Source organism: Ochotona princeps, unplaced genomic scaffold, assembly GCF_030435755.1.
Source record: "Ochotona princeps isolate mOchPri1 unplaced genomic scaffold, mOchPri1.hap1 HAP1_SCAFFOLD_971, whole genome shotgun sequence".
Lineage (NCBI taxonomy): Eukaryota > Metazoa > Chordata > Mammalia > Lagomorpha > Ochotonidae > Ochotona > Ochotona princeps.
In genome coordinates, this window is record NW_026700765.1 from 27,392 (window position 1) to 49,678 (window position 22,287).

The 22,287-nt window shown below is 68.7% G+C and overlaps 2 protein-coding genes across 6 annotated transcripts; one reads left to right on the plus strand and one right to left on the minus strand.

Moving 5' to 3' along the window:
• The first annotated feature begins 146 nt into the window (after positions 1 to 146).
• SCRIB (scribble planar cell polarity protein) lies at positions 147 to 12,573 on the plus strand. Of its 5 annotated transcripts, none has more exons than XM_058659864.1 (33): positions 147 to 545; positions 761 to 878; positions 1,328 to 1,406; positions 1,489 to 1,578; positions 1,674 to 1,730; positions 1,822 to 1,885; positions 2,060 to 2,134; positions 2,208 to 2,352; positions 2,441 to 2,559; positions 3,035 to 3,234; positions 3,308 to 3,474; positions 3,563 to 3,690; positions 3,770 to 3,877; positions 4,033 to 4,152; positions 4,275 to 4,634; positions 4,868 to 4,930; positions 5,037 to 5,126; positions 5,349 to 5,426; positions 5,526 to 5,831; positions 5,914 to 5,994; positions 6,080 to 6,295; positions 6,368 to 6,481; positions 6,566 to 6,859; positions 6,942 to 7,130; positions 9,456 to 9,560; positions 10,066 to 10,128; positions 10,565 to 10,663; positions 10,760 to 10,919; positions 11,235 to 11,388; positions 11,484 to 11,812; positions 11,894 to 11,931; positions 12,036 to 12,110; positions 12,228 to 12,573. In XM_058659864.1, the coding sequence occupies exons 1-33, from the start codon at positions 387 to 389 to the stop codon at positions 12,420 to 12,422; spliced, it is 4,638 nt and encodes a 1,545-aa protein (XP_058515847.1). In that variant the 5' UTR covers positions 147 to 386; the 3' UTR covers positions 12,423 to 12,573. The 5 variants fall into 5 exon arrangements, with proteins under 5 accessions (XP_058515847.1, XP_058515848.1, XP_058515849.1 ...); XM_058659865.1 differs by having other exon boundaries at positions 6,371 to 6,481; XM_058659866.1 differs by having other exon boundaries at positions 5,914 to 5,973.
• Positions 12,514 to 21,251, minus strand: IQANK1 (IQ motif and ankyrin repeat containing 1). Its single transcript, XM_058659870.1, has 13 exons — positions 21,167 to 21,251; positions 18,719 to 18,808; positions 15,651 to 15,784; positions 15,379 to 15,543; positions 14,872 to 15,063; positions 14,676 to 14,801; positions 13,875 to 14,014; positions 13,743 to 13,797; positions 13,587 to 13,679; positions 13,369 to 13,477; positions 13,199 to 13,292; positions 13,003 to 13,137; positions 12,514 to 12,935 (listed from the first exon to the last, which is right to left on the minus strand). Exons 1-13 carry the CDS (start codon positions 21,249 to 21,251, stop codon positions 12,632 to 12,634), a joined length of 1,722 nt encoding a protein of 573 aa, XP_058515853.1. The 3' UTR covers positions 12,514 to 12,631.
• Positions 21,252 to 22,287: the final 1,036 nt, after the last annotated feature.

Below are 22,287 nucleotides of genomic sequence, written 5' to 3' on the forward strand. Positions count from 1 at the left end.
CGGATCTGCGGCAGGTCGGGGGTGGGGCCGGTGCCGGCTTCCCGGCAGGCTGCGCGCACGGGCCGCGGTGCCTTCTGGGGTTTGTAGTTGCGGCGGCGAGGGCGGGACTCCGCTTCCCGGCGGGCCGCGCGGCGGGGCAGGCGGCGGGCAGCGGCGGCGGTTCCGGAGCGGCGGAGCAGCGAGCGCCGGGCCAAGCTGAGCGAGCGGCGGGCTGCGCCATGCGGGGCCGCCGCGCCCCGGCCTGCTGAGAGCCCCGGCCTCCCGGGAGCCCCGGCCGCGCCCCGCGCCGAGCGTCCGGCCCGCCGCCCCCTGCCCGGCGCCCATGCGCCCCGGGCCCCGCCCCCGCCCGCGCCCGGAGCCCGCCGGACCCCGGCCCAGCCCGCACCATGCTCAAGTGCATCCCTCTGTGGCGCTGCAACCGGCACGTGGAGTCGGTGGATAAGCGGCACTGCTCGCTGCAGGCCGTGCCCGAGGAGATCTACCGCTACAGCCGCAGTCTGGAGGAGCTGCTGCTGGACGCCAACCAGCTGCGCGAGCTGCCCAAGGTGGGCTTCCGCGCCCGGGCAGGGCCAGGGACTCCCTGCGGGCCGCGGAGGGCGTGGCCGGCCCGCGCGTGGGCGCGCCCGCGTGGCCGCTGGGACCGGCACCTGTCGGCGCCAGGTGGCCCGAGTCCAGGCCGAGGGGCGGGTGGACGCGGTGTGGCCGGCCCCAGGGCGTCCACTGCAGAGCCCGCCCCCCACCACCACACCCCTGCCCACAGCCCTTCTTCCGGCTGCTGAACCTGCGCAAGCTGGGCCTGAGCGACAACGAGATCCAGCGGCTGCCCCCTGAGGTGGCCAACTTCATGCAGCTGGTGGAGCTGGACGTGTCCCGCAACGGTAGGGGCGAGGGGCGGGGCAGTTTAGGCGGGCCCCTGGGGGAGCTGGGGAGGGCTGGGGCAGTGGACGGGGCCCGGGACGGGGTTAGGCAGGATGGACAGGGCCGGGAGAGCTGGGCAGGACTGAAGAGGGGGCTGGGCAGGCCCGTGGAAGCTGGACAGTCCAGTGGGAGCTCGGCAGGATGGGCAGGGTTGGGGTGCTGGACGGGTCCTGGGGAGCTGGGCAGGGAAGGGAGAGCTGAGCAGGGCTGGAGGGCTAGACGGGGCCTGGGGGGCCGGGCAGGGTCGGGGGGCAGGACGGGGAGCTGGGGAGCTGGGGAGCCGGGCAGGATGGACAGGCCCGGGGAGCCGAGCAGGGTCGGGGGGCTGGACGGGGGTTTGGGGAGCCGGGCAGGGCTGGAGGGCTGGCAAGCAGGGTTCCCGGGCTGACTGTGCCTGGGGCCTCCTCAGACATTCCCGAGATCCCTGAGAGCATCAAGTTTTGCAAGGCCCTGGAGATCGCCGACTTCAGTGGGAACCCTCTCTCCAGGTGGGCACCGGGGGGTGTGGTGGGCTGCCCACGCGTGGGCTGCATCCCCGGGCCAAGTCCAACGGCCTGGCCTTCTCTGCAGGCTCCCCGATGGCTTCACACAGCTGCGCAGCCTGGCTCACCTGGCCCTCAACGACGTGTCCCTGCAGGCACTGCCTGGGGACGTGGGCAAGTGAGTGGCCCCCGCCGGCCCGTGCCATACTACGGCCCTGGCCCGCCCCCCGCCTCCCCACCTTGCTCTCATGTCCACCCTGGTTTCTCCCGCAGCCTCGCCAACCTGGTGACCCTGGAGCTGCGGGAGAACCTGCTCAAGTCTCTGCCTGCGTGAGTGTGATGGGCGCTCTCTGCCTGCGTGAGTGTGCCGGGTGTTGGAGCCGCAGCCTGAGCAGCACTGGCAGCCATGTTTTCTCCACAGGTCCCTGTCTTTCCTGGTCAAGCTGGAGCAGCTGGACCTGGGAGGCAACGACCTGGAAGTGCTGGTGCGGGGTGCTGCCAAGGGTGTGGTGGGAGGGCAGGTCCTGGGACGGACAGGCTGAGCGCCCACCCAGCCCACAACTGTGGCCACGCCCTATCCTAACCCTATCCACAGCCTCAGTGTGCTCTCCCCGCCCGCAGCCCCACCCATGGCCTCACCTGCCTTCTCTCACCTGCAGCCAGACACCCTGGGGGCACTGCCCAACCTGCGGGAGCTGTGGCTGGACCGGAACCAGCTGTCTGCGCTGCCCCCGGTAAGTGAGGCCCTGCACCTGCTGGCCGCTGCTCTCCAGATCCTGCCTGTTCTGAGTGCCCGCCCGTCGGCAGGAGCTGGGCAACCTGCGCCGCCTGGTGTGTCTGGATGTGTCGGAGAACCGGCTGCAGCAGTTGCCCGTGGAGCTGGGCGGGCTGGCACTGCTCACGGACCTGCTGCTCTCACAGAACCTGCTGCAGCGGCTGCCCGACGGCATCGGTCAGTGTGCCTGCTTCCGGGGCAGCTGGGCTTGGCCCAGGCCTACATCCGACCCCCCAACCCTGTTTCCGTGTCTCCCACCCGCCAGGCCAGCTGAAGCAGCTGTCCATCCTGAAGGTGGACCAGAACCGCCTGTGTGAAGTGACCGAGGCGATCGGAGACTGCGAGAACCTGTCGGAGCTGATCCTCACGGAGAACCTGCTGACGGTGGGGAGCCCAGCTGGTGGGCGGCTGGCTGAGGGCGAGGCCCAGGGGGCGGTGGGCAGCTGGCTGAGGGCGAGGCCCAGGGGGCGGTGGGGTCCTGTGGCCTGTGGATGGACTGCACCCACATGGGAGGGTCCTTGGTGGTAGGCGGTCCTGCTGTGTTTGAAGGCTTCCCGGCTTACATGGAAGGGAGAGTAGCAGCAGGCCGTAACTGACTGCTGTAGCAAAGGCTGTGCGAGGCAGAAGGCAGCAGTTCTGCCCAGATGTCTAAACTGGTACAGGGGCCCAAGCACGGGACTGGCATCTACTACTCTCCCAGGCCATGGGCCAGTGGAAGCAGCTGGCATGTGGGTGGCGTTTGCTAACCCTGAGCCCCACGCGGCCGGCCCTGCTGGGGCTTGGGCAGAGGCTGGGGAGCAGGTGGGACGGAGCTCGGAGCGCTGTTGGGCCCGTGCCTCATTGACCCACTGCCGCCCAGGCGCTGCCCCGCTCTCTGGGGAGGCTGACGAAGCTGACCAACCTCAATGTGGACCGGAACCACCTGGAATCCCTGCCCCCCGAGATCGGGGGCTGCGTGGCCCTCAGCGTACTCTCTCTCAGAGACAACCGCTTGGCCGCCCTGCCACCGGAGCTGGCACACTCAGCCGAGCTGCACGTGCTGGACGTGGCCGGGAACCAGTGAGTGCCAGCCCGCCCCACCTTGCGGTGCCCTGCCAGCCGCCGGCTGACCGCTGACCGTGCCCGCCCACAGGCTGCGGAGTCTGCCGCTGGCACTCACCCAGCTGCACCTCAAGGCGCTGTGGCTGGCCGAGAACCAGGCGCAGCCCATGCTGCACTTTCAGACAGAGGAGGACGGCCAGACCGGTGAGAAGGTGCTCACCTGCTACCTGCTGCCCCAGCAGCCCCTGTCAGGCCGCGGTAGGTCCCGGGCCGCTTGGGGGCGGGCAGCGGCATGGGCCAGGGAGTGAAAGGCAGCAGGTTGGACCCCGACCCCTGCCTCTCCTAGAGGCCCCCGGGCAGTGCAGCCCCTCCGAGAGCAGCGGCGACATCCCCCTGAGCCGTACTAGTGTCATCCAGTTCCTGGACGCACCTGCGGGGAGCGAGGACGCCGAGGAGGCTGCCGCTGAGAAGCGGGTACGGGGGTACCCCTGGCTCCTTCACGACCCCTCACCCCTATCCTGGCCCCCACCCTTTACCCCTGCCCCCATTGCAGGGCCTACAGCGGCGGGCCACGCCTCACCCCAGCGAGCTGAAGGTGATGAAGAGGGGTATAGAGGAACGTCGGGCCGAGGTCCCCGACCGGCCTGAGCCAGCTGGGCAGGTGGGCACTGGGGCCGGGACCCCACAAGCCACGGTGCCAGAGCTAGGACAGGCTGCCACGGCCCTGCACATGGCGGCCTGTGTCAGACGGCCAAGGGTCTGCAGGGGTGGGAACGGCCTGGGAGAGTGCCACAGCCTGGCCCTGCCGCCTCGCAGGAGAAGCGCCTGAGCACCGAGTCCGCCTTGAGCCAGGAGTCTGGGGCTGCCAGCAGCACGGCCAGTGAGCCCAGTGCCGCAGCGCCCGGGGCACAGGAAGGCACAGAGGAGTATGAGGAGGTGAGGGGGCAGGAGGAGGGGCTCTGCCCTGTGGGGGCAGGGCTGTGCCGGAGCCCCTGTCGGACGCCGGCCGTGCCTAGGCGCAGGGGTGGGGGCACCGTCTCACCCCGCCACCCGCACAGCCCACAGTGCGCTTTGCCGAGGATACACTGCTGTCCGGCCCAGAGGACGAGGGTCCCGAGGGGCAGCCGGAGGCGCCCTGGCCACTACCGGGTGGCAGGCAGCGGTTGATCCGCAAGGACACCCCACACTACAAGAAGCACTTCAGGGTCTGCGCGCTGCCCCAGCCCCAGGCCGTGGTGGCACTGCTGCAGGGGGCGCCGCCTGAGGGCCCCGGCCTGCCTAGCGACTGGCACAACGGCCCCCTCACGGCTTGGGCCCCAAGGGCCCGGGCCGAGGAGGAGGAGGAGGAGGAGGAGGGGGAGCCCAGCACTGAGGAAGAGGACAAGGAGGAGACCACGCCTCCCGTGCCCTCCGTCAAGGTGAGTGGCGGCCACAGCCCTGGTGCATGAGCTGCCAGGGAGGCAGCAGCTGCACCTGCACCCTGGTTACTTCCACGGCCTCAGCCACGCATGCCCGACTGCTGGCTGGTGGAGGAGACGTCCTGCCTGCCCTCGGAGCTGTCTGAGGGCGTTTCCGCTCGGTGCTTGAGGTGGCGGCGGTCCCGGCGGTGGCTGGTGGCAGCTGACCCCCCCTCGCTGGTCCTGTCTGACAGGGCGTGTCCTTCGACCAGGCCAATAACCTGCTGATCGAGCCTGCACGCATTGAGGAGGAGGAGGTGTGTCCCACTGAGCGCTGCCAGCCTGGCTGCTGGGCGAGGCTTCGGCAGGAGAGTGGGCCTGCGGGCAGCCTGGCCCTCCCGGACGCTGTGCCTCTGTTTGCAGCTCACGCTCACCATCGTGCGGCAGACCGGGGGCCTGGGCATCAGCATCGCAGGGGGCAAGGGTTCCACCCCCTACAAGGGCGACGACGAGGTGAGCCAGGCCTGGGGGCGCCTGCGGGCTCTCAGCTGGGACATCAGGCTGGCAGAACCTCGGGGAACCACCAGGCTCACGTGGGGCCTTCGGCAGTTTCTTGGCTCGCCCTGTGCCCCCGCCCCCCCAGACAGGGCCCTCCACGGTGGGAGCTGGCCCAGCCCCCCAGGGAGCAGCGCGGGAGGCCAGGGACTTGGAGCCGCTGTTGGTCCTGTCCTTCAGGGCGTCTTCATTTCACGGGTGTCGGAGGAGGGTCCCGCGGCCCGGGCCGGCGTACGAGTGGGCGACAAGCTCCTCGAGGTGAGCACAGGTGGAGTGGACAGGTAGGGCCGGCGGGGGGAACCCCGGGGGGGTCCAGCGGCCACACCAGCTGCACGCTTGGCCGGCCACCCCCCACAGGTGAACGGCGTGGCGCTCCAGGACGCGGAGCACCATGAAGCCGTGGAGGCCCTGCGTGGCGCAGGGGCAGCGGTGCGGATGCGCGTGTGGCGGGAGCGCATGGTGGAGCCAGAGAATGCGGTCACCGTCACGCCCCTGCGGCCCGAGGCCGACTACAGCCCCCGAGAGCGGCGGGGCAGCGCACGCCTGTCCCCAGCCTCGCCCCTGCGCCAGCGCCACGCCGCCTGCCTGGTCCGCAGCGACAAGGGGCTGGGTTTCAGCATTGCTGGGGGCAAGGGCTCCACGCCGTACCGTGCCGGGGACGGGGTAAGGCTGGGCAGGGCGGGGATTGGGTGGCCAGGGGTCAGCAGGTGTCCTGTGGGCCTCACAGGCCGCCCCTCCCGCACAGGGCATCTTCATCTCACGCATCGCCGAGGGTGGGGCCGCCCAGCGGGCCGGCACCCTGCAGGTCGGTGACCGCGTGCTCTCGGTGAGTGGGGTCTCGCTGCTCAGCACGCCTCTGCTCCGTTCCTCGCAAGGTCCCCCGTGTGACCCCAGTGCCCTGTCTCCCTCAGATCAATGGTGTGGACATGACAGAAGCCAGGCACGACCATGCTGTCTCCCTGCTGACCGCCGCTTCTCCCACCATCGCCCTGCTTCTGGAGCGGGAGGCTGGGGGCCCCCTGCCACCCTCCCCACCGCCCGTCACCACCCCTGCGGAGCCAGCGCCACTGCCAAGGCTGGCCCCCAGCCTGCTGGCCTCGGCCCTGGAGGGCCCGTACCCCGTGGAGGTGAGATGCAGTGGCCCTGAGGAACCTCCGCTTGCCCTCGGGTCCCTGCCTGACCAGGCTGTCCCGTGTCAGCAGGAGGTCCGCCTGCCACGAGCTGGGGGCCTGCTGGGGCTCAGCATCGTCGGGGGCTCCGACCACTCGAGCCACCCATTTGGTGTCCAGGAGCCTGGCGTGTTTATCTCCAAGGTGGGTTGCGGGTGAGCCGGCCGCACTGTGGCTGCTGGGCGTGTTCATCACAGCCCCACCGGCAGCTGCAACCCATTTCTGCAGGTGCAGCCGCGGGGCCTGGCCGCCCGCAGCGGCCTGCGTGTCGGGGACCGCATCCTGGCAGTGAATGGCCAGGACGTGCGGGAAGCCACGCACCAGGAGGCGGTGAGCGCGCTGCTGCGGCCGTGCCTAGAGCTGACCCTGCTGGTGCGGAGGGACCCGCCGCCCCCGGGCATGCGGGAGCTGCGCATCTACAAGGCCCCTGGCGAGAAGCTGGGCATCAGCATCCGCGGGGGCGCCAAGGGCCACGCGGGCAACCCCTGCGACCCCACAGACGAGGGCATCTTCATATCCAAGGTGAGGACCTGCCCGGGCCAGCACTGGCCAGCCTGAGGCCGCCGCCGCCACCAGCAACTCTCCCGCCCTGATCTCGCCACAGGTGAGCCCCACGGGTGCTGCTGGCCGTGACGGGCGGCTGTGTGTGGGGCTGAGGCTGCTGGAGGTGAACCAGCAGAGCCTGCTGGGCCTGACGCACGCCGAGGCTGTGCAGCTGCTGCGAGGTGTGGGGGACACGCTCACCGTGCTGGTGTGTGATGGCTTCCAGGTGGGCTCTGCCACTGCCCTAGAGGTGAGCACCAGCTGAGGGGCGGGGCTCCGGGAGGGTGCTGGGAGGGCGGGGCTCCGGGAGGGTGCTGGGAGGGCGGGGCTGCGGGAGGGTGCTGGGAGGGCGGGGCTCCGGGAGGGTGCTGGCGGTGGGCGGGGCTGCGGGAGGGTGCTGGCGGGGGCGGGGCTCCGGGAGGGTGCTGGGGGGCGGGGCTCCGGGAGGGTGCTGGCGGTGGGCGGGGCTCCGGGAGGGTGCTGGGAGGGCGGGGCTGCGGGAGGGTGCTGGCGGTGGGCGGGGCTCCGGGAGGGTGCTGGGAGGGCGGGGCTCCGGGAGGGTGCTGGCGGTGGGCGGGGCTCCGGGAGGGTGCTGGCGGTGGGCGGGGCTGCGGGAGGGTGCTGGGAGGGCGGGGCTGCGGGAGGGTGCTGGCGGTGGGCGGGGCTCCGGGAGGGTGCTGGCGGGGGCGGGGCTCCGGGAGGGTGCTGGCGGGGGCGGGGCTCCGGGAGGGTGCTGGGAGGGCGGGGCTGCGGGAGGGTGCTGGCGGTGGGCGGGGCTGCGGGAGGGTGCTGGCGGTGGGCGGGGCTCCGGGAGGGTGCTGGGAGGGCGGGGCTCCGGGAGGGTGCTGGCGGTGGGCGGGGCTGCGGGAGGGTGCTGGGGGGGCGAGGCTCCGGGAGGGTGCTGGCGGTGGGCGGGGCTCCGGGAGGGTGCTGGCGGGGGCGGGGCTCCGGGAGGGTGCTGGGGGGCGGGGCTCCGGGAGGGTGCTGGCGGTGGGCGGGGCTCGGTGGTAGGCCTCAGGTGCTGATGTGGAGGCGGGGCTCTGGGGGGCAGCAGGTGCAGGCTGGACATGCCCCACTTGTGTGTGCGTGGGATCCATCTCTGGGATCAGCATACACTCATCTTGGTCTCACCATTCAGTTTTTTCCTTTGCCTGCTCGAGGGAGCCCCCGTTACTGTCCTGGCGTATGCATGGCCACAGCAGGCCCTTGCCCCGTGCCTGATGTGTGGGCTGAGAGCCTCAGCACGGCAGAGCCGCAGCGGGCTTGCCACTCCACCCTGCCGGGCTGAGGTCACTCCTCCACAGCTCACTCTCTGAGTGTCCTCTTGGACTCCGGACCGCATCTTTGTGTCTTTCTGCCTCTTGGGTCCCTTGAAGACCTGGAGGCATGGGGCAGGCTGGCATCCATGCCCGTCTCAGCTTTCAGGGACACTTCTGGCAGGTGCTCTGGGCAGCAGGTAGAGCGCTGCCTGCCCTCCCCTCCCACATGGGCACTGGTTCAAAAGTCACTCCCTGCCTGTGGCCTAGGAAGGCAGTGAGGACGGCCCAAGGTCTTGGGACCCTGCATTTGCATGGGAGGCCTGCAGGAAGTTCCTGACCTCGGCTGGCCCAGCTCTGGCCACTGTGGCCATTTGGGCTGTCAACCAGCAATGGAAGATCTTTCAAATAAGTTTTAAAGGTCTTTGAAACAAAATGAAACAGCTGTTTCTGAACTGTGGGCATTGTGGCTTGCCCTCAGACCCAGGCTGGCGGGCATCTGTCCTCCGAGTAGGAGCAGATATGAGACCAAGTTGTAAAAGGGTTACTTGTTACTTAAAAGACAGAATTACAGAGAGGAGGGTAGGTCCTTCAATTGGCTGCATCAACCCACAAGTGGCTGCAGCGGGGCTGGGATGCAGGCAGCAGGAGTAGGTGATCTCACAGCCTCCCCTCTGACCTCACGGCCTCTTTCCTGACCTCATGGCCTCCTCTCTGACCTCATGGCCTCCTCTCTGACCTCACGGCCTCCTCTCCTGACCTCACGGCCTCTCTCCTGACCTCACAGCCTCCTCTCCTGACCTCACAGCCTCCTCTCCTGACCTCACGGCCTCCTCTCTTGACCTCACGGCCTCCCCTCTGACCTCACGGCCTCCCCTCTGACCTCACGGCCTCTCCTCTGACCTCACAGCCTCTCTCCTGACCTCACAGCCTCCTCTCCTGACCTCACGGCCTCCCCTCTGACCTCACGGCCTGCCAGCAGAGGCTTCAGGACAGGCCCTCCTCCCCTTCCTCCACCTGCCTGACTGTAAGGTGGCCTTTCCCCGGGGGCCTGTGCTGTGGAGTCAGGTCCCTAGGTGCAGCAAGGCCTCATGTCTGCTCCTCTTGGACCTTCTGGTGCATGGTGGCTGAGTCACATAGGATGCAGCCACCTTATTTCTGCTGCTGGGGTGTAAGGCGCATCAAGGTGCTGGCACTCCCTCAGCTCTGAGCGATGCCACACCGTTTTGCACCTCACCTGCTGGGGGTGTGGGGCCAGGGCCCACGTCTCTGCACCCCCAGGGCTGCGGCCACAGCTCTCTGCACGCTCCCTCTCTCAGGTGTCCCCAGGGGTCATTGCCAACCCCTTCGCAGCCAGCCTCGGCCACCGGAACAGCCTGGACAGTGTCTCATCCATCGACCGGGAGCTGAGCCCAGAGGGCGAGGTCAGGCCCTGCAGCCTCTTGGGCAGGGAGGAGGCTGGGCAGAGGACAGCAGGGAGCCAGGTGGGACACCCCCAGGCTGGCAGTGCCCGACTTTGCCCTCTGCTCACAGGAGAAGGAACTGCCCATGGCCACCCCACCGTGGGCACCGGAGGCCACAGAGGCCACCGTGAGTGTCCATGCCTTCTCGCCCCCTTTCCCGGGCCCCACGCGGGCCTGACAACACCCCTTCCCACCTGGCCACCCAGACCCACTCGAGAGCAGCTGTGTGAGCAGCTCCTAGAGGGACATGCAGCGAGGGTGGGGACCAGCATCTGGAGACCAAGGAAGGGCAGGCCTGGGATGACACACAGCTCAGGCGCCCACACCTGGCCGGCTCAGCTCTGTCCTGAGGGTCCCCATCCTTGTGGCCCTGCTGCTCTGCCAGGCCCTGGCCTTTGGCTTGGGGGCATCCCTTGGGCTATGGTCAGCTGCCTACCTGGCCCTCACGTCACACCTTGCCCTCCAGGCTCTGTCCGGGACAACTGGTGGGAAGATGGCCGAGGTCCCCTGCTCTCCTACCAGCCCACAGGTAGGAACCCCCATCACAGGCACCCATGGCAGGGGCACTCGGGGTGGGGCCACAGCCTGCGTTCCAGGGCCACTGGCCCTGCCTGACTGGGGCGTCGTGACCCTGTGGCAGCCCTCTGCCTGCTGGGCCGGCACCAACTCCCAGCCTGACCCTCGCCACAAAGACTCACAGTTGCCACCCCACCTGGCTCGCTCCATCTCTCTCTGTCTCTCTCTCCCTCTCATCGCTGCCACCCGCACCCCTCTGCAGACCAGGCCTGGGGTGATGAATCCTCTGGCTCCGGCCTGGTCCCGGGGGTCCCCATCGCAGAGGGGCAGCAGCTCTGGCCCTATGAGTGCCCGGGCTACTTGAGGGCTAGAGTGGTGGGGGTCAGGGGCAGCTGGCTGCCAGGGGGCAGCTCCAGTCGGGACAGCTGCCCCGAATGCTCACTCCCCAGCCCCCCTCCCCCGACGAGCTGCCTGCCAACATCAAGCAAGCATACAGAGCCTTCGCAGCTGTGCCCAGCCCACACCCTCCTGCAGACAGTCCTGCCCAGGTACTGGCCCTTCCTGTGGGGCTTAGCTAGGGGGTGGGCACCTCCCTGGGGGACCCACCGGTGAGGGGATGCCGAGGCTCAGCGCTTGCTCCCCAGTCCCCCACGCAGGGGCCTCTGGCCTCCCCAGAGCAGCTGTCCTTCCGTGAGCGACAGAAGTACTTCGAGCTTGAGGTGCGCATGCCCCAGGCTGAAGGCCCTCCAAAGCGTGTGTCCCTAGTGGGTGCTGACGACCTGCGCAAGATGCAGGAGGAGGAAGGTGAGTGGGCGCCAGGGGGCAGGGCCCTGGGGACAGGGCCTGGTGGGCGCCAGGGGGCAGGGCCCGGGTGGGTGCCAGGGGGCAGGGCCCGGGTGGGCGCCTGGGACAGGGTCCAGGTGGGTGCCAGGGGACAGGGCCCTGGGGACAGGGCCCGGGTGGGCGCCTGGGGACAGGGTCCGGGTGGGCGCCAGGGGACAGGGCCCTGGTGTCAGGGCCTGGTGGGCGCCTGGGGACAGGGTCCAGGTGGGCTCCTGGGGACAGGGCCCAGGTGGAGCCAGGGTGGGCCCAGCCTGACCAGACTTGTCCCCTGCCCAGCCCGGAAGCTGCAGCACAAGAGAGCCCAGCTGCTGCAGGAGGAGGCTGCAGGAGCTTCTGGGCTGGCCCTGGACGGGGAGGCCCCGCAGGAGGAGGAGGAGCAGGAGGAGCAGGAGGAGGAGCCACCCTGGGCTGGCCCTGAGCTGTCCGGAGGGTGAGGGTCCCCCGCGGTCCCGGGGTTGCCTGCCACCATCCCCCTCCCCCACGCACGCTGCCTCCACAACCACACGGTGCCCTGTCCCCACCCAGGCCCAGCCTGCCTTCCCCTGCCGTCCCCCTGGGTGGCAGTGTCCCCGTGCGGACGGCCAAGGCCGAGCGGCGCCACCAGGAGCGACTGCGCATGCAGAGCCCTGAGCTGCCGGCGGAGCGCGCACTGTCCCCGGCCGAGCGCCGTGCCCTGGAAGCCGAGAAGCGGGCGCTGTGGCGGGCAGCCAGGATGAAGTCCCTGGAGCAGGATGCCCTCCGCGCACAGATGGTCCTCAGCAGGTCCCAGGACGGCCGCAGCAAGCGCGGGCCCCTGGAGCGGCTGGCCGAGGCGCCCTCCCCGGCGCCCACCCCTTCACCCACCCCGCCGGAAGGTGCGTGTCTCAGGAGAGGCTGGAGTCAGGGTTGCGGCCAACGATGCTGACCCCTCCTAACTTCCTTTTCTGTCCCCACAGACCTCGGCCCCCCGAGCGGCACCTCTCCTAGACGGCTGGTGAGGACCCCTCGCGGCCTGTGGGAGGGAGCCTGTCTCCCCCCGCAGCCCTCACCGCTGTCCCGCGCTCTCTCTGCCTCTCCCCCTCACGCTGTCCTGTCCAGTCCTTGTCTGGGAAGAAGTTTGACTACCGGGCCTTCGCCGCCCTTCCTTCTTCCAGACCTCTCTGTGACATCCAGGTACCACGCAGCTGCTCTGCCTGCAGCCCCGCAGCCCTGTGCCCTCTCTGCCTCTGCCACCCACGCCCCAGCCGCAGCCCCCTGCGCCCCCTGACTGCCTGCTGTCTCCCCTCGCAGTCTCCCAGCTTCACGGAGGAGCTGAGGGCCCTGGAGCCGTCCCCCAGCCCCAGCACACAGGATGAGGACAGAGAGGTGGCCCTAGTGCTGCTGGGCAGGACAGCCAGCGCCGCGGGCCCCGACGATGTGACGCTGTGCAGCGGCCGGCGGCCCGTGCGCCCGGGGCGCCACGGCTTGGGCCCCGTGCCCTCCTAGAGCCGCCCCCTGCCTTCCCGACTCGGGCAGGGGTCCTACCAGCCCCACCCTGCCCTGGCCGGGCCTCCTTGGCAAGACTGTAACTAGCGACGTTTGTACAACCAAAGACTCTATTTTGTGGTTTAAGGAGAATAAAATTGCCTACGTTTTAGCTGCCGCCTGTCCATCTTGGGGCCTGCCCGCTTGGGCGCCGGCGATTGAGACGGGCACTAAAGACCCCCACCAGGCAGCTGCACGCGCACGGGCAGCAGCGCCCGCAGCTGCTCAGCCGGTGGCCACCGGGCCTGGGTGACAAACAAGAGGCGGAAGCGCTGCAAGCGCGCCTCCTGGAACTGCACGGGGCTGTACTCCGGGCCGTCGTCAGGCCGCAGCAGCCCCAAGTAGCGCTCGTGCTGCAGCAGTGCCCGGCTTAGCAGTGCCCCCGCCAGCCCCGGCTGCACCACCTCCAGCTGCTGCTGCACGGCCATAAACAGGTCCACCTCGCGCAGGCCGAAGACCAGCGGCTTCCCGTACCTGCGGGGAGGGAGCGGGCATGAGTGGGGCACCGCAGGGGGCTCCCTCTGCCCGGGCCCCCCCTCACCTGAGCGCCCCCAGCAGTGCCAGCCGGACCCTCTCGGGCCTCATGTGCTCTGGGTTCACGGCATCCACATAGTTGGTGTCCTGGTAGCGCAGGAAGGTGGCCGCCTGGCCCGAGGGGTCGATGACAAGAGGCCACCTGGGGGCGGTCACCATGTCACTCCTGCAGACCACGAGCCCCGGTGTCCCCATGCACTGACCGGCCGTCAGCTCGGATTCGGTCGCCCATGTCCTTCAGGAGCACGTCGTGGAGCTCGGCCACGCTGCACCTCAGTCCGGGAGCGGTGTCCTCCCCTGGGGACAGCCACCGGCCATTTGCACAGCTGTCCTCGCCCGTACCTGCCCGCCCCCAAGGCTGAGTCCCACCCACCCTCCTGGGGCTCCTCCCGCAGCTCCAGCCTGGCCATGGCCAGCGTGTCCTCCGCCTTCTGTGCCTCCTGCCTCAGCCTGTCCACGCGGGCCTCCGCGTCCCTGACGGCCTGGAAGAGGCACCAGGCCGGCTCCAGCTCCGGGCGGCCAGACCCAAGGTCCTCCCACCTCCCCCAGGTATGGGAGCTGCGGACACAGTGGGCAGGGGTGCACACACACCTGTGCCATGAGCTCTGTCCTGCTCACGCACCTGCCGCAGCCTGCCTCGCTCTCAGCAATTCTGCAGTTCAGCTCACAGTAGGCTTGCTGCAGCTGGTGGGGGGACTCATCAGTCATGCCCAGCGGCCCCCCACCCTGCCACAGCGCCCTGCTCACCTCCTGCTGGCAGCGCTGCTGCGCCTTGGCCAGCTGCTGCACCCTGAGGCTCATGCTGGGTGGAAGGAGCCGTGGGTCAGTGTGAGCCCGCTGCCTCCTCACCCTCTGCCCTCCCCGCTCCGCAGGCCGCACCGCCTGGCCTCCGCCTGCTGTTGCCCCCGCGCCTCCTGGGCCCTGCGCTGGTGTTCCGCGTCCATGTTCCGGAGCATGGCCTCGGTCAGACTCAGGTCCCACGACTGCAGCACGCTGGCCACCGCCTCCAGGGAGGTCACCTGACAGGACAGGGGCTCTGAGGATAGGGGTCCAGCCACAGGGAGAACCTTGATAGAACACAGCTGCCCCGAATCCAAGGTACCTGGGGGAGTATCCAGAGAGGCAGGGACAGACCCTCCCCCCCCTTCTGTGGCCGCCAGCAGTCACACCAGGTCAAACACACAGGGGCCGCAGCCTGGGGCAGGGGTGGCCAGAGCCCCACAGTCCGCTAGGACACTGCATCCCCGGCTCCTGGGCACAGTGTGTGTGTGTCCGGTTAGCAGGGTACAAGTGCCCCCGCTCGTGGTGGAGGTGGCCCCTGCCCTCCACCACAGGCACACCTGTGTGGACTTGTGTCCAGGGGTGGGAATACACGTGCCTTGTCAACCTGCAAGGCAGGAGACACTGGGCAGGCAGCCCCCTGCCGTCCACCTGCTGCCACTGGCTGTGACGCCACCTACAGATGCTTCCCGCGGCCTGTCAAGCCAGAGCCCCCAGCACCCCCAGCTCCCACCCCCACTGGCCAGGCCCCCACCCAAATGGGCAGCAGATCCAGTGGATTTCAGGCAAACCAAGGTAGTCTTGCTGCGAGAGCCTGGGGCGCTCTGCCAGCTGGCTCCGGTTAGTCTTCACGACCCCCTAGACGGGCGGGAAGAGACCACCTGGCAGTGGAGGCCACACCTGTTCCGGGGTGCTGCCGTCATCGGCGTAGACCCGGGGGTCGGCTCCGAGCTTCAGGAGCAGCTCCACGGCCTCCAGGTGCCCCGCGAAGGCCGCTCGGTACAGGGGCGTGCGGCCGAAGGCGCCCTGCGGGGAACGGCTGGCTGAGCCAGACCCCCACCCGGGCGCCCACCCCGGCCCGCGCTCCCACACGCACCTTGCTGTTGGGACTGGCGCCCAGCTCGGCCAGCAGCTGGATGGCGCGGGGCTGCCCGCCCGCGGCCGCCTCGGACAGCGGCGTGTTCCCGTGGCGGTCCTCGCACTCCACCAGGGCGACGCGCCGCTGCAGCCGCTGCGCCTGGCCCTCGGCGTCGCGGCCCACGCCCTGGCGGCTCAGCAGCTGCTCCGCCTGCGCCGGCCGGGGCTGCTCACCTGCCCGGCCGCCCGCTCACCTGCCCGGCTCACCTGCCCCGCTCACCTGCCCGGCTCACCTGCCCGGCTCACCTGCCCGGCTCACCTGCCCCGCTCACCTGCCCGGCTCACCGGCCCCGCTCACCTGCCCGGCCGCCCGCTCACCTGCCCCGCTCACCTGCCCGGCTCACCTGCCCCGCTCACCTGCCCGGCCGCCCGCTCACCTGCCCGGCTCACCTGCCCGGCTCACCTGCCCCGCTCACCTGCCCGGCTCACCTGCCCCGCTCACCTGCCCGGCCCGCCCCGCCCTCACCTCCTCCAGCACCGCGCGGATCTCCGCCACGTCCCCGTCGAAGGCCGCGTCCAGCAGGCGACGGCGGCGCTGCAGCTCCTCCTGCCGCTCGCGCTGCGCCGCCTCCTCCTGCTCGCGCCGCCGCCGGGCCGCCTCCTGTTCCCGCCGCACCACGGCCAGGAAGGCCTGCGGTGGATCGCGGGGTGACCGAGTCCCCCAGCCCTGAGGCCCTCCTCCGCCCAGCCTCCCAGCTGGACTGCACCGGCTGCCCCCGCCTCCCCCTCTCCCCTTACCTCCCGCTGCAGTTTCTCCATCTGCTCCTGGTACTGTCGGTGCCGCTGCCTGCGCCGGGCCAGCTCCCTCCTGGCCAGGTGCTGCCGCAGGGCACCCTGGATGACCACGGCCGCGCGCTCTTCAGCCGCAGGCTCTGGCGGTGGGGAGAAGGCTCGTGGACTCTTCCTCCTCTCCAACCGCCGGCTGTGTGCGCGCGCGTCATCCCTTAGGTCCGCTTGCCGGACCCTCCTGGGCCCTGAAGCGTGGGGAGGAAGCGAGCAAGGGACCCCCATGCTGCCTGCCGCTGAGCCCCCGAGGGTGGGAGCACCTGCGTGGGACACCCAGCTGGAGAGGGGCCTCTGCCAGGTCTAGTCTGCCAGTTGCAGCCATCTGCAGAGGGAACCATTGGATGGAAGCTCCCTCTCTAACTGCCTTTCAAATAAAAGATAAATATATTTTTAAACATTTATTGAGAGGCAGAAAGGGCAGCAGTGGCGGGGCAGAGGACTGGGAAGTGTGTATCCCGCCTCCACCGACTCAAGCCCCAAATTCCTGCTGTGGCTGGAGCCAGAAGCCAGAGCCCGGAGCCCCTCAGTCTGCCTGCTGGGGCAGGACACAGTACCCGAGCTGGGACCTGCTGTCTCCCAGGTCTGCAAGGGCCAGAAACCAGAGCCCATCTCAGACCCGGGGACGTGGGCCAGGGGCATCTGAAAGCTGACTTCAGAACACCCCCAGTTTAAAAACTTTGGCCAAATAGCAGAGGAATGCTATAACCAGCAAGCCACAGGGCTCTGAGTACAAGGTGAGGGGAGTGCCTCAGCCAGTGCCTGGGCAGAACCCAAGAAAGGAGAGTGGATGTGATAAGAGTGAGGTAAAGGACTAGCCAGTGGGGCCACAGCACAGGGGCCAGCTAGCTGAAAACCCTCTGCCCCCACCAGGAGAGAGGCCACCACACCTGTGGGGCGGCTGCAGGGCCGCCCTGGCCAGATAGGGTCAGAGCCCCAGCACAGCCTGGCGGTTAAAAGCATCAAGTTTTAGCTAAAGTCAGAAAACAAAACAAAACTTTTACACTCCAGGGCTGGGGCCAGCATTGAAGGGTAGCTGGTTAAGCCGCACCGACAGCACTGGCTGCTCCACGTCCCGTCCAGCTCCCTGCCTGTGGCCTGGGAAGGCAGTGGGACGGCCCAAAGCCTGGGACCCTGCACCCACGTGGGAGACCTGGAGGAAGCCCCTGCCTTCAGCCTGGCCCACCCCGGATGGTACAGATATTCGGGGAGTGAACTAACAGATGAGAGTTTGAGCTCTTTGAAGGCAAAGAGGCCGAGAGAGAAGTCTTGCCTGCTGGTTCTCTTCCCAGCTGCTGGGCCTGGCAAAAGCCAGGAGCCAGGCGCTGCAGCAGGGTCGCCCATCGCTAGAGAGCCAGGTTGGTCTCCAGGGAGTCGAGACTCCAGCCTGGCACTCCCAGGCATCCTCTGTGACATCCTAACCATTGTGCCAATGCCTGCCCCACATTGTGTGATTTTATATGCAGAAGCCCTAATGCGTCCATAAACACGACCTGTTGTAGCAAGTGAGTGAACGGAGGCTCCCGTCTATGCGTTGCAGCTCAAGTTTCCACCTGCAGTGCTGGCATCCTACACGGGTGCTGGTTAGAGCCCAGCTGCCCCACTCGCAGCCCGGCTCCCTGCTAAGGGGCCTGGGAAAGCAGCAGAGGGCCCACGTTTCTGGGCCCCTGCACCCATGAAGGAGGCCAGCACAGGATTCAGGCTCCTGGCCACTGCGGTGTTTGGGTGATAAACCAAGGGGTGGAAAATCTCTTTCTCTGTGACTCTGTTAAAAACAATACTTAGGGCCCAGCGCCGTGGTCTAGTGGCTAAAGTCCTCACTTTGAATGTGCTGGGATCCCATATGGGCGCCAGTTCTAATCTTGGCAGCTCCACTTCCCATCCAGCTCCCTGCTTGTGCCCTGGGAAAGCAGTGGAGGACGGCCCAAAGCCTTGGGACCCTGCACCCGCGTGGGAGACCTGGACAGAGGTTCCTGGCTCCTGGCTTTGGATTGGCGCAGCACCGGCCATAGCGGTCACTTGGGGAGTGAATCATCAGATGGAAGATCTTCTCTGTCTCTCTTTCCCTCTGTATATCTGACTTTCCAATAAGAATAAATCTTTAAAAAAAAAAAAAAAAACCTGCTATGACAGAGAAACACAGCCAGCAATGCTGTAGACCAAGGTCCCCTGGGGCAGTGCGCAGCTGCGACAGGGGCAGGCCAGGGGCAGGCCACCTGTGGGGTGTCCAGTGGGTTTGGGCCAGTGCAGTCAGGGGCTGCAGGAAACCCTCCCACATGACACCAGGTGCTTCCAGGAGCTGTGCAGGGGCAGGGAGGCAAGGCCAGGTCCCCCAGCCCTCCCCAACCCACATCTCCCTGTAACAGCAGACAGTGAGTGACTGAAGGTGGCAGAAGCAGGGAAGCCCTAGTGGTCATAATCAAAACACCCTGGACGGTCTCACGCAGCCCCGTCGCCCCCATCACCCCCTGCCTTCCACTCCCATCACCCCCTGCTCTCTGCTCCCATCACCCCCTGCTCTCTGCACCCTGGCTCAGTCACGGGTTGTCCAGGCGCCCCTAGAATCAGGGCAGGGGCCAGAGGAGAGCACTCCCTGAGCACTCCGGGAAGTGGCCTAGACTCTCAGCAGGGACAGGGAAGTCCTCCTCTCCTGCCCTCGGCTGGGTCCCTTCCTGGACACTAGGGGTGGCAGTCCCACCTGGGACCTGGGCAGGGTCCCTGGGAGCCCTTAGGTCTCCAGACCTCCCATCCACGGGATTCGAGCATAAGGATGCGGTCGGCTGGCCTCTAGGAGGGGCCGCAGCACCTTCTGCAGCCTGCGCCTGCACACTCGGATCCTAAAGCAAACACTGACTCCCGGGCTCCAGCAGGTCATAGCACCTTACAGTTCCGCAGACCCAGGAACCAAAGTGCTGCTCCTCTGTGGATGCAGTCAGAGCTGCAGGGGACCCTCCTACACGACACCACACACACAGTGCATGGACACGCATGTGTGCAGCACAGTGGACTCCTGCTGTTCTAACCTGCAGGGGCCGGGGAGCCCTCCCTTGGCATGGGCGCCCTGGCTGGCTGACCAGCCTTCTGCCGTGGCTTGTGCCTCTCGCTGGGCGGCCCTGGGGAAGGGGCAATTGAGTGGGTGGGTCTGTGAGAACCTCGCCCCCTCAGCCGGCCTGTGCAGGCCCCAAGGAGCACTGGGAATCACGTGGCCCGGCCGGAAACTGCCAAGCTCCAGGCACAGGATCCTCAGCCCAGGCTCTGCCCACCTGCTCCTGGGGAACAAGAGCTGAGCCTGAGTGGCATGGTGGGGGTGCCCTGGGCAGGACTGGGCCAGGCAAACCAGTCCAGCCAGTGCGCGGAGCCGGCGTTTATGGGAATCGCACTCCAGCCCCAGGCTGGGGAAATGTGCCCAGGTGCCCCTGGGAGCCCGGCACCGCAGGAGGCCCGGGGACTGGCCTTGCAGGACCTCCACCCAAGTTGGGAACGAACTTTCCCTATAGCTCACTTCCCATCCACCATGGGGGCCTCTGCCGGATGCCAGCCCCTGGCCCAGCCAGCCTGGTCCTCACCAGGGCCCTGGGGCGTCCCCCTCAAGCTCCATCCAGGGTCTGCCTAGGCCTGGGGGGGGGGTTACAGGCTGTGCTGGGCCCAGGCTGGGGGCCCATGATCCATGGGACTAGAACCCAGTTTGAGTTTCCCGCGGCCAGGGGTGGGGCGGGGGAGGGAGCCAGGTGGCGCCGCCCAGGGCAGGCCCAGGCACAGCGGTGTGGCTGCACAGCACGGTCTGGGGCGAGGGCGGCCTCCAGTCCCAGCGTCTCCCTCCCCGTCTGGCCAGCAAGGCCTGTGGCCCAAACCTCCACGCCTTTGTCAGCACCTTAGTCAGCCACCGCGCCGCCGAGGTCCCATAAACTCCCAGGCGCCGCCGCCGAGAGGCCCACCGGCTGAGCCAGGGCCCAGAGCCAGCGGGCGGCAGCGGGGCACCAGCTGCAGCAGGGGACCGCAGCAGCAGGAGGTCTACCCTGGGGCCTCCCACAGGAGCCTGCCACTGAGCCAGCCCCACCAAGGCAGTTGGGGCCCAGTTTGAGCCGGGGCCCGGCGGCAGCAGGCGTCTGCGCAGGGGCCATGTCCGGGAAACGTGGCCGGGCTCGCCGAGCCCGAGCTAGGAGGGCGGGCAGGGCCCAGCGGGTGGCCCAGCGCCCGCCCCCTGCCGCCCTGGGCCCTCAGGACGGGCCAGGGGTGGCCCCCGCGGGGCACGTGACCAGCATCCAGTCGGCTCCCCAGCCGTACCCCAGGGCAGCAAGGCCAGAGCCGGCCAAGGCAGCCTCAAGGCCAGAGCAGGCCACTGCCCTGGGCTCTGAGCAGGCGCTGGTCATCCCTGAACACATGGCGGGCTGTGGAGCACGGGGCCTCATGCCGCCCCTGGGCCCCGAGCTGCTGAGCCTGCACGAGGTCCAGCTGTGCCTAGCCCAGGAGCAGCGGTTGCTGGAGGACCTGCAGTGGCGGGGACCGCTGTGGCCGGAGGGACAGCCCTGGTCCGAGGAGCAGCTGTGGCTGCAGCAGCTGCAGGAGGAGCAGGCCTGGGTGCAGGTGGAGGGGCTACAGCTGGCGCTGGCCCTGGAGCAGCTGCGGAACGAGGGCTTGGAGGTGCTGTACGCCCAGGGCCAGGTAAGGCCTGCGGGCGGGGAGGGGGCAGAGTGGGGAGATGGGGGCTGGACTGGCTAGGGGCACCCTGGACCCAATCGCACCATCAGCCCCTAGGGGGTGGCTGGTGTCCACCGCACAACCCAGTCTCTGCCCATGCCAAGCCCAGGGCATGATGGGTGGATGATGCCAGTGTGGGGGGGACCCACTGGTGGACACAGGCGTTCCTGAGCTACAGGTTGGTGCGAGACTGTGGTGCACAGGGGTCTACGCGCCCCCACTGGCTCCCTGGCTGTCTGCCTGGGCCCTGTTGATTGGTACTCCGGGCTGGCAGGAGGAAGCGGCCGCGGCGCCTGCACCCATTATCCTCATTCCAGCAGGTGCCTCAGACGCTGCTGGGGTTATTTTGGGGAGCTGGGACCCAGCCCTGCTTGAGGTGAGGTGCAGGGGACGCTGAGCCCCTGAGGGGCTGGGAAAAGGGGCAGCAGGCCCAAGCCACCCACCAGTGTCTTGGAACACAGCAGGAGGCTCTGGCCGGCCTTGCAAGGCTGGAACCAGCTTGAGGAAGGCCGCCTCCAGGCAGCCCTGCTCAGGGCATCTGGCAGCTCTGGCTTGAAGACTTGCTCCTTGACCCCAGCCACCCCAGGCCTTACCCTGGCCACTGGGGGCCAGGCCTCAGCGCCAAGAGCCAGGACAGAGGTCCAGATGATCGACACATCCACCTTCCTTGACACACTCTGAGGCTTCTGGGGAAGGGGCTCTACGGGGACAGGGTCCTGGGCGGGGTCCAGGGTCTCGCCAGCCGGAGCCCCCGCAGTGGAGGACACACTCACCTAGGGTGGTGCTTGGCCCAGGCTCTGGCAGGGGTCGTGGCCATTTCCGGGATGCGGCCATGGCCCCTGCCCTCTCACTGGTCATCTCCTAGGCTGGGAAACCCAGGAAGGGGGTGCTGAGCAGGGCAGGGAGCAGACACCCCCAAGCTCCCCACGGGGTGCCAGCCATGTCCCCCTGCCCTGCAAGCTGGCCCCTCCCTCTGGGCTCTCACAGTCTGGTGGCCAGGTCCCCTGTCCAGACCAGACTCAAGCCAGCTCTTGGATACAGCTCCACCCCCACCCCTCCTCACCCCCTCCCTGGCACCGACCCCACCCCCCAGATGCCCTTGTCCGGACAGGAACATCATCTTGCCTGCGGCTGACCCAGTCCACTGGCCTCTGGGGGTTCCCCCTCCCCCAGCCCAGCCGGCCCCTCCCTCACCCCTGTGCCCCACAGTCCTGCCATGCCCCTACCTAGGGTGACGTGAGCAGGTGGGGGGCAAAAGTCGTGATTCTGGGGGGCGGCCATGGGGACATCAGGTCAGTGGTGGTCAAGACAGGCAGAGGGGTCGAGCCGGCCCGTGTGCAGCCAGCTAGTGGGGGCGGAGAGTGACCAGGAAGCCTCCGAGGGGCTTGGTGTGTCCACGGAGTCTGTCTAGGTCACCTCCATGTGCGCCCTCGGGATCCCCATGGGCACGGGGGTGCGTGACAGCGTCCACTCGGAGATGAAAGTGTGTGGTGGGAGGGACCACACGGGCGGGGTGCGCCTCCCCACGCAAGAGGTCCCGGGGGCGCAGCGGACGGGGACGCCGAGGGGACCCGGCCCCACGGCCTCACCTGCCTCCCACAAAGCGCCCCACGCCACAGGCCCCGCCTCCCACGCGGGCGGAGCGTTTCCTAGCGACTGAGCCGGAACTTCCGGGGCGAGGGTCAGGGGTCAGCGATAGGGACTTTGAGCCCTCGCTGGAGCGATGGCCGCCGGGGGGCGTGGGCCCCTCGAAGCGGGGCTGGGGGCGCGTCTTGGCGGGCGCGCGCAGCGCCGGGCCGGGGTCCCTGGGCGCGTGGCGCCGGGGGCCGGGAGTCGCCCGGGGCAGGGGACCGGGGGGCTGGGGGCCGGGGGGCGCGGGCCCGGGGGGCGCCGG

Excerpts from the sequence above, each read along its gene's own strand:
- SCRIB (XM_058659864.1), top strand. The coding sequence starts at position 387 with ATGCTCAAGTGCATCCCTCTGTGGCGCTGCAACCGGCACGTGGAGTCG. Across the intron at positions 10,920-11,234 it reads CAAGATGCAGGAGGAGGAAG|CCCGGAAGCTGCAGCACAAG; the intron begins GTGAGTGGGCGC and ends TCCCCTGCCCAG. Across the intron at positions 11,813-11,893 it reads TTCACCCACCCCGCCGGAAG|ACCTCGGCCCCCCGAGCGGC; the intron begins GTGCGTGTCTCA and ends CTGTCCCCACAG.
- IQANK1 (XM_058659870.1), bottom strand. The coding sequence starts at position 21,251 with ATGACCAGTGAGAGGGCAGGGGCCATGGCCGCATCCCGGAAATGGCCA. Across the intron at positions 14,802-14,871 it reads GCGCCAGTCCCAACAGCAAG|GGCGCCTTCGGCCGCACGCC; the intron begins GTGCGTGTGGGA and ends CGTTCCCCGCAG. Across the intron at positions 13,680-13,742 it reads AGCAGCGCTGCCAGCAGGAG|CTGCAGCAAGCCTACTGTGA; the intron begins GTGAGCAGGGCG and ends TCCCCCCACCAG.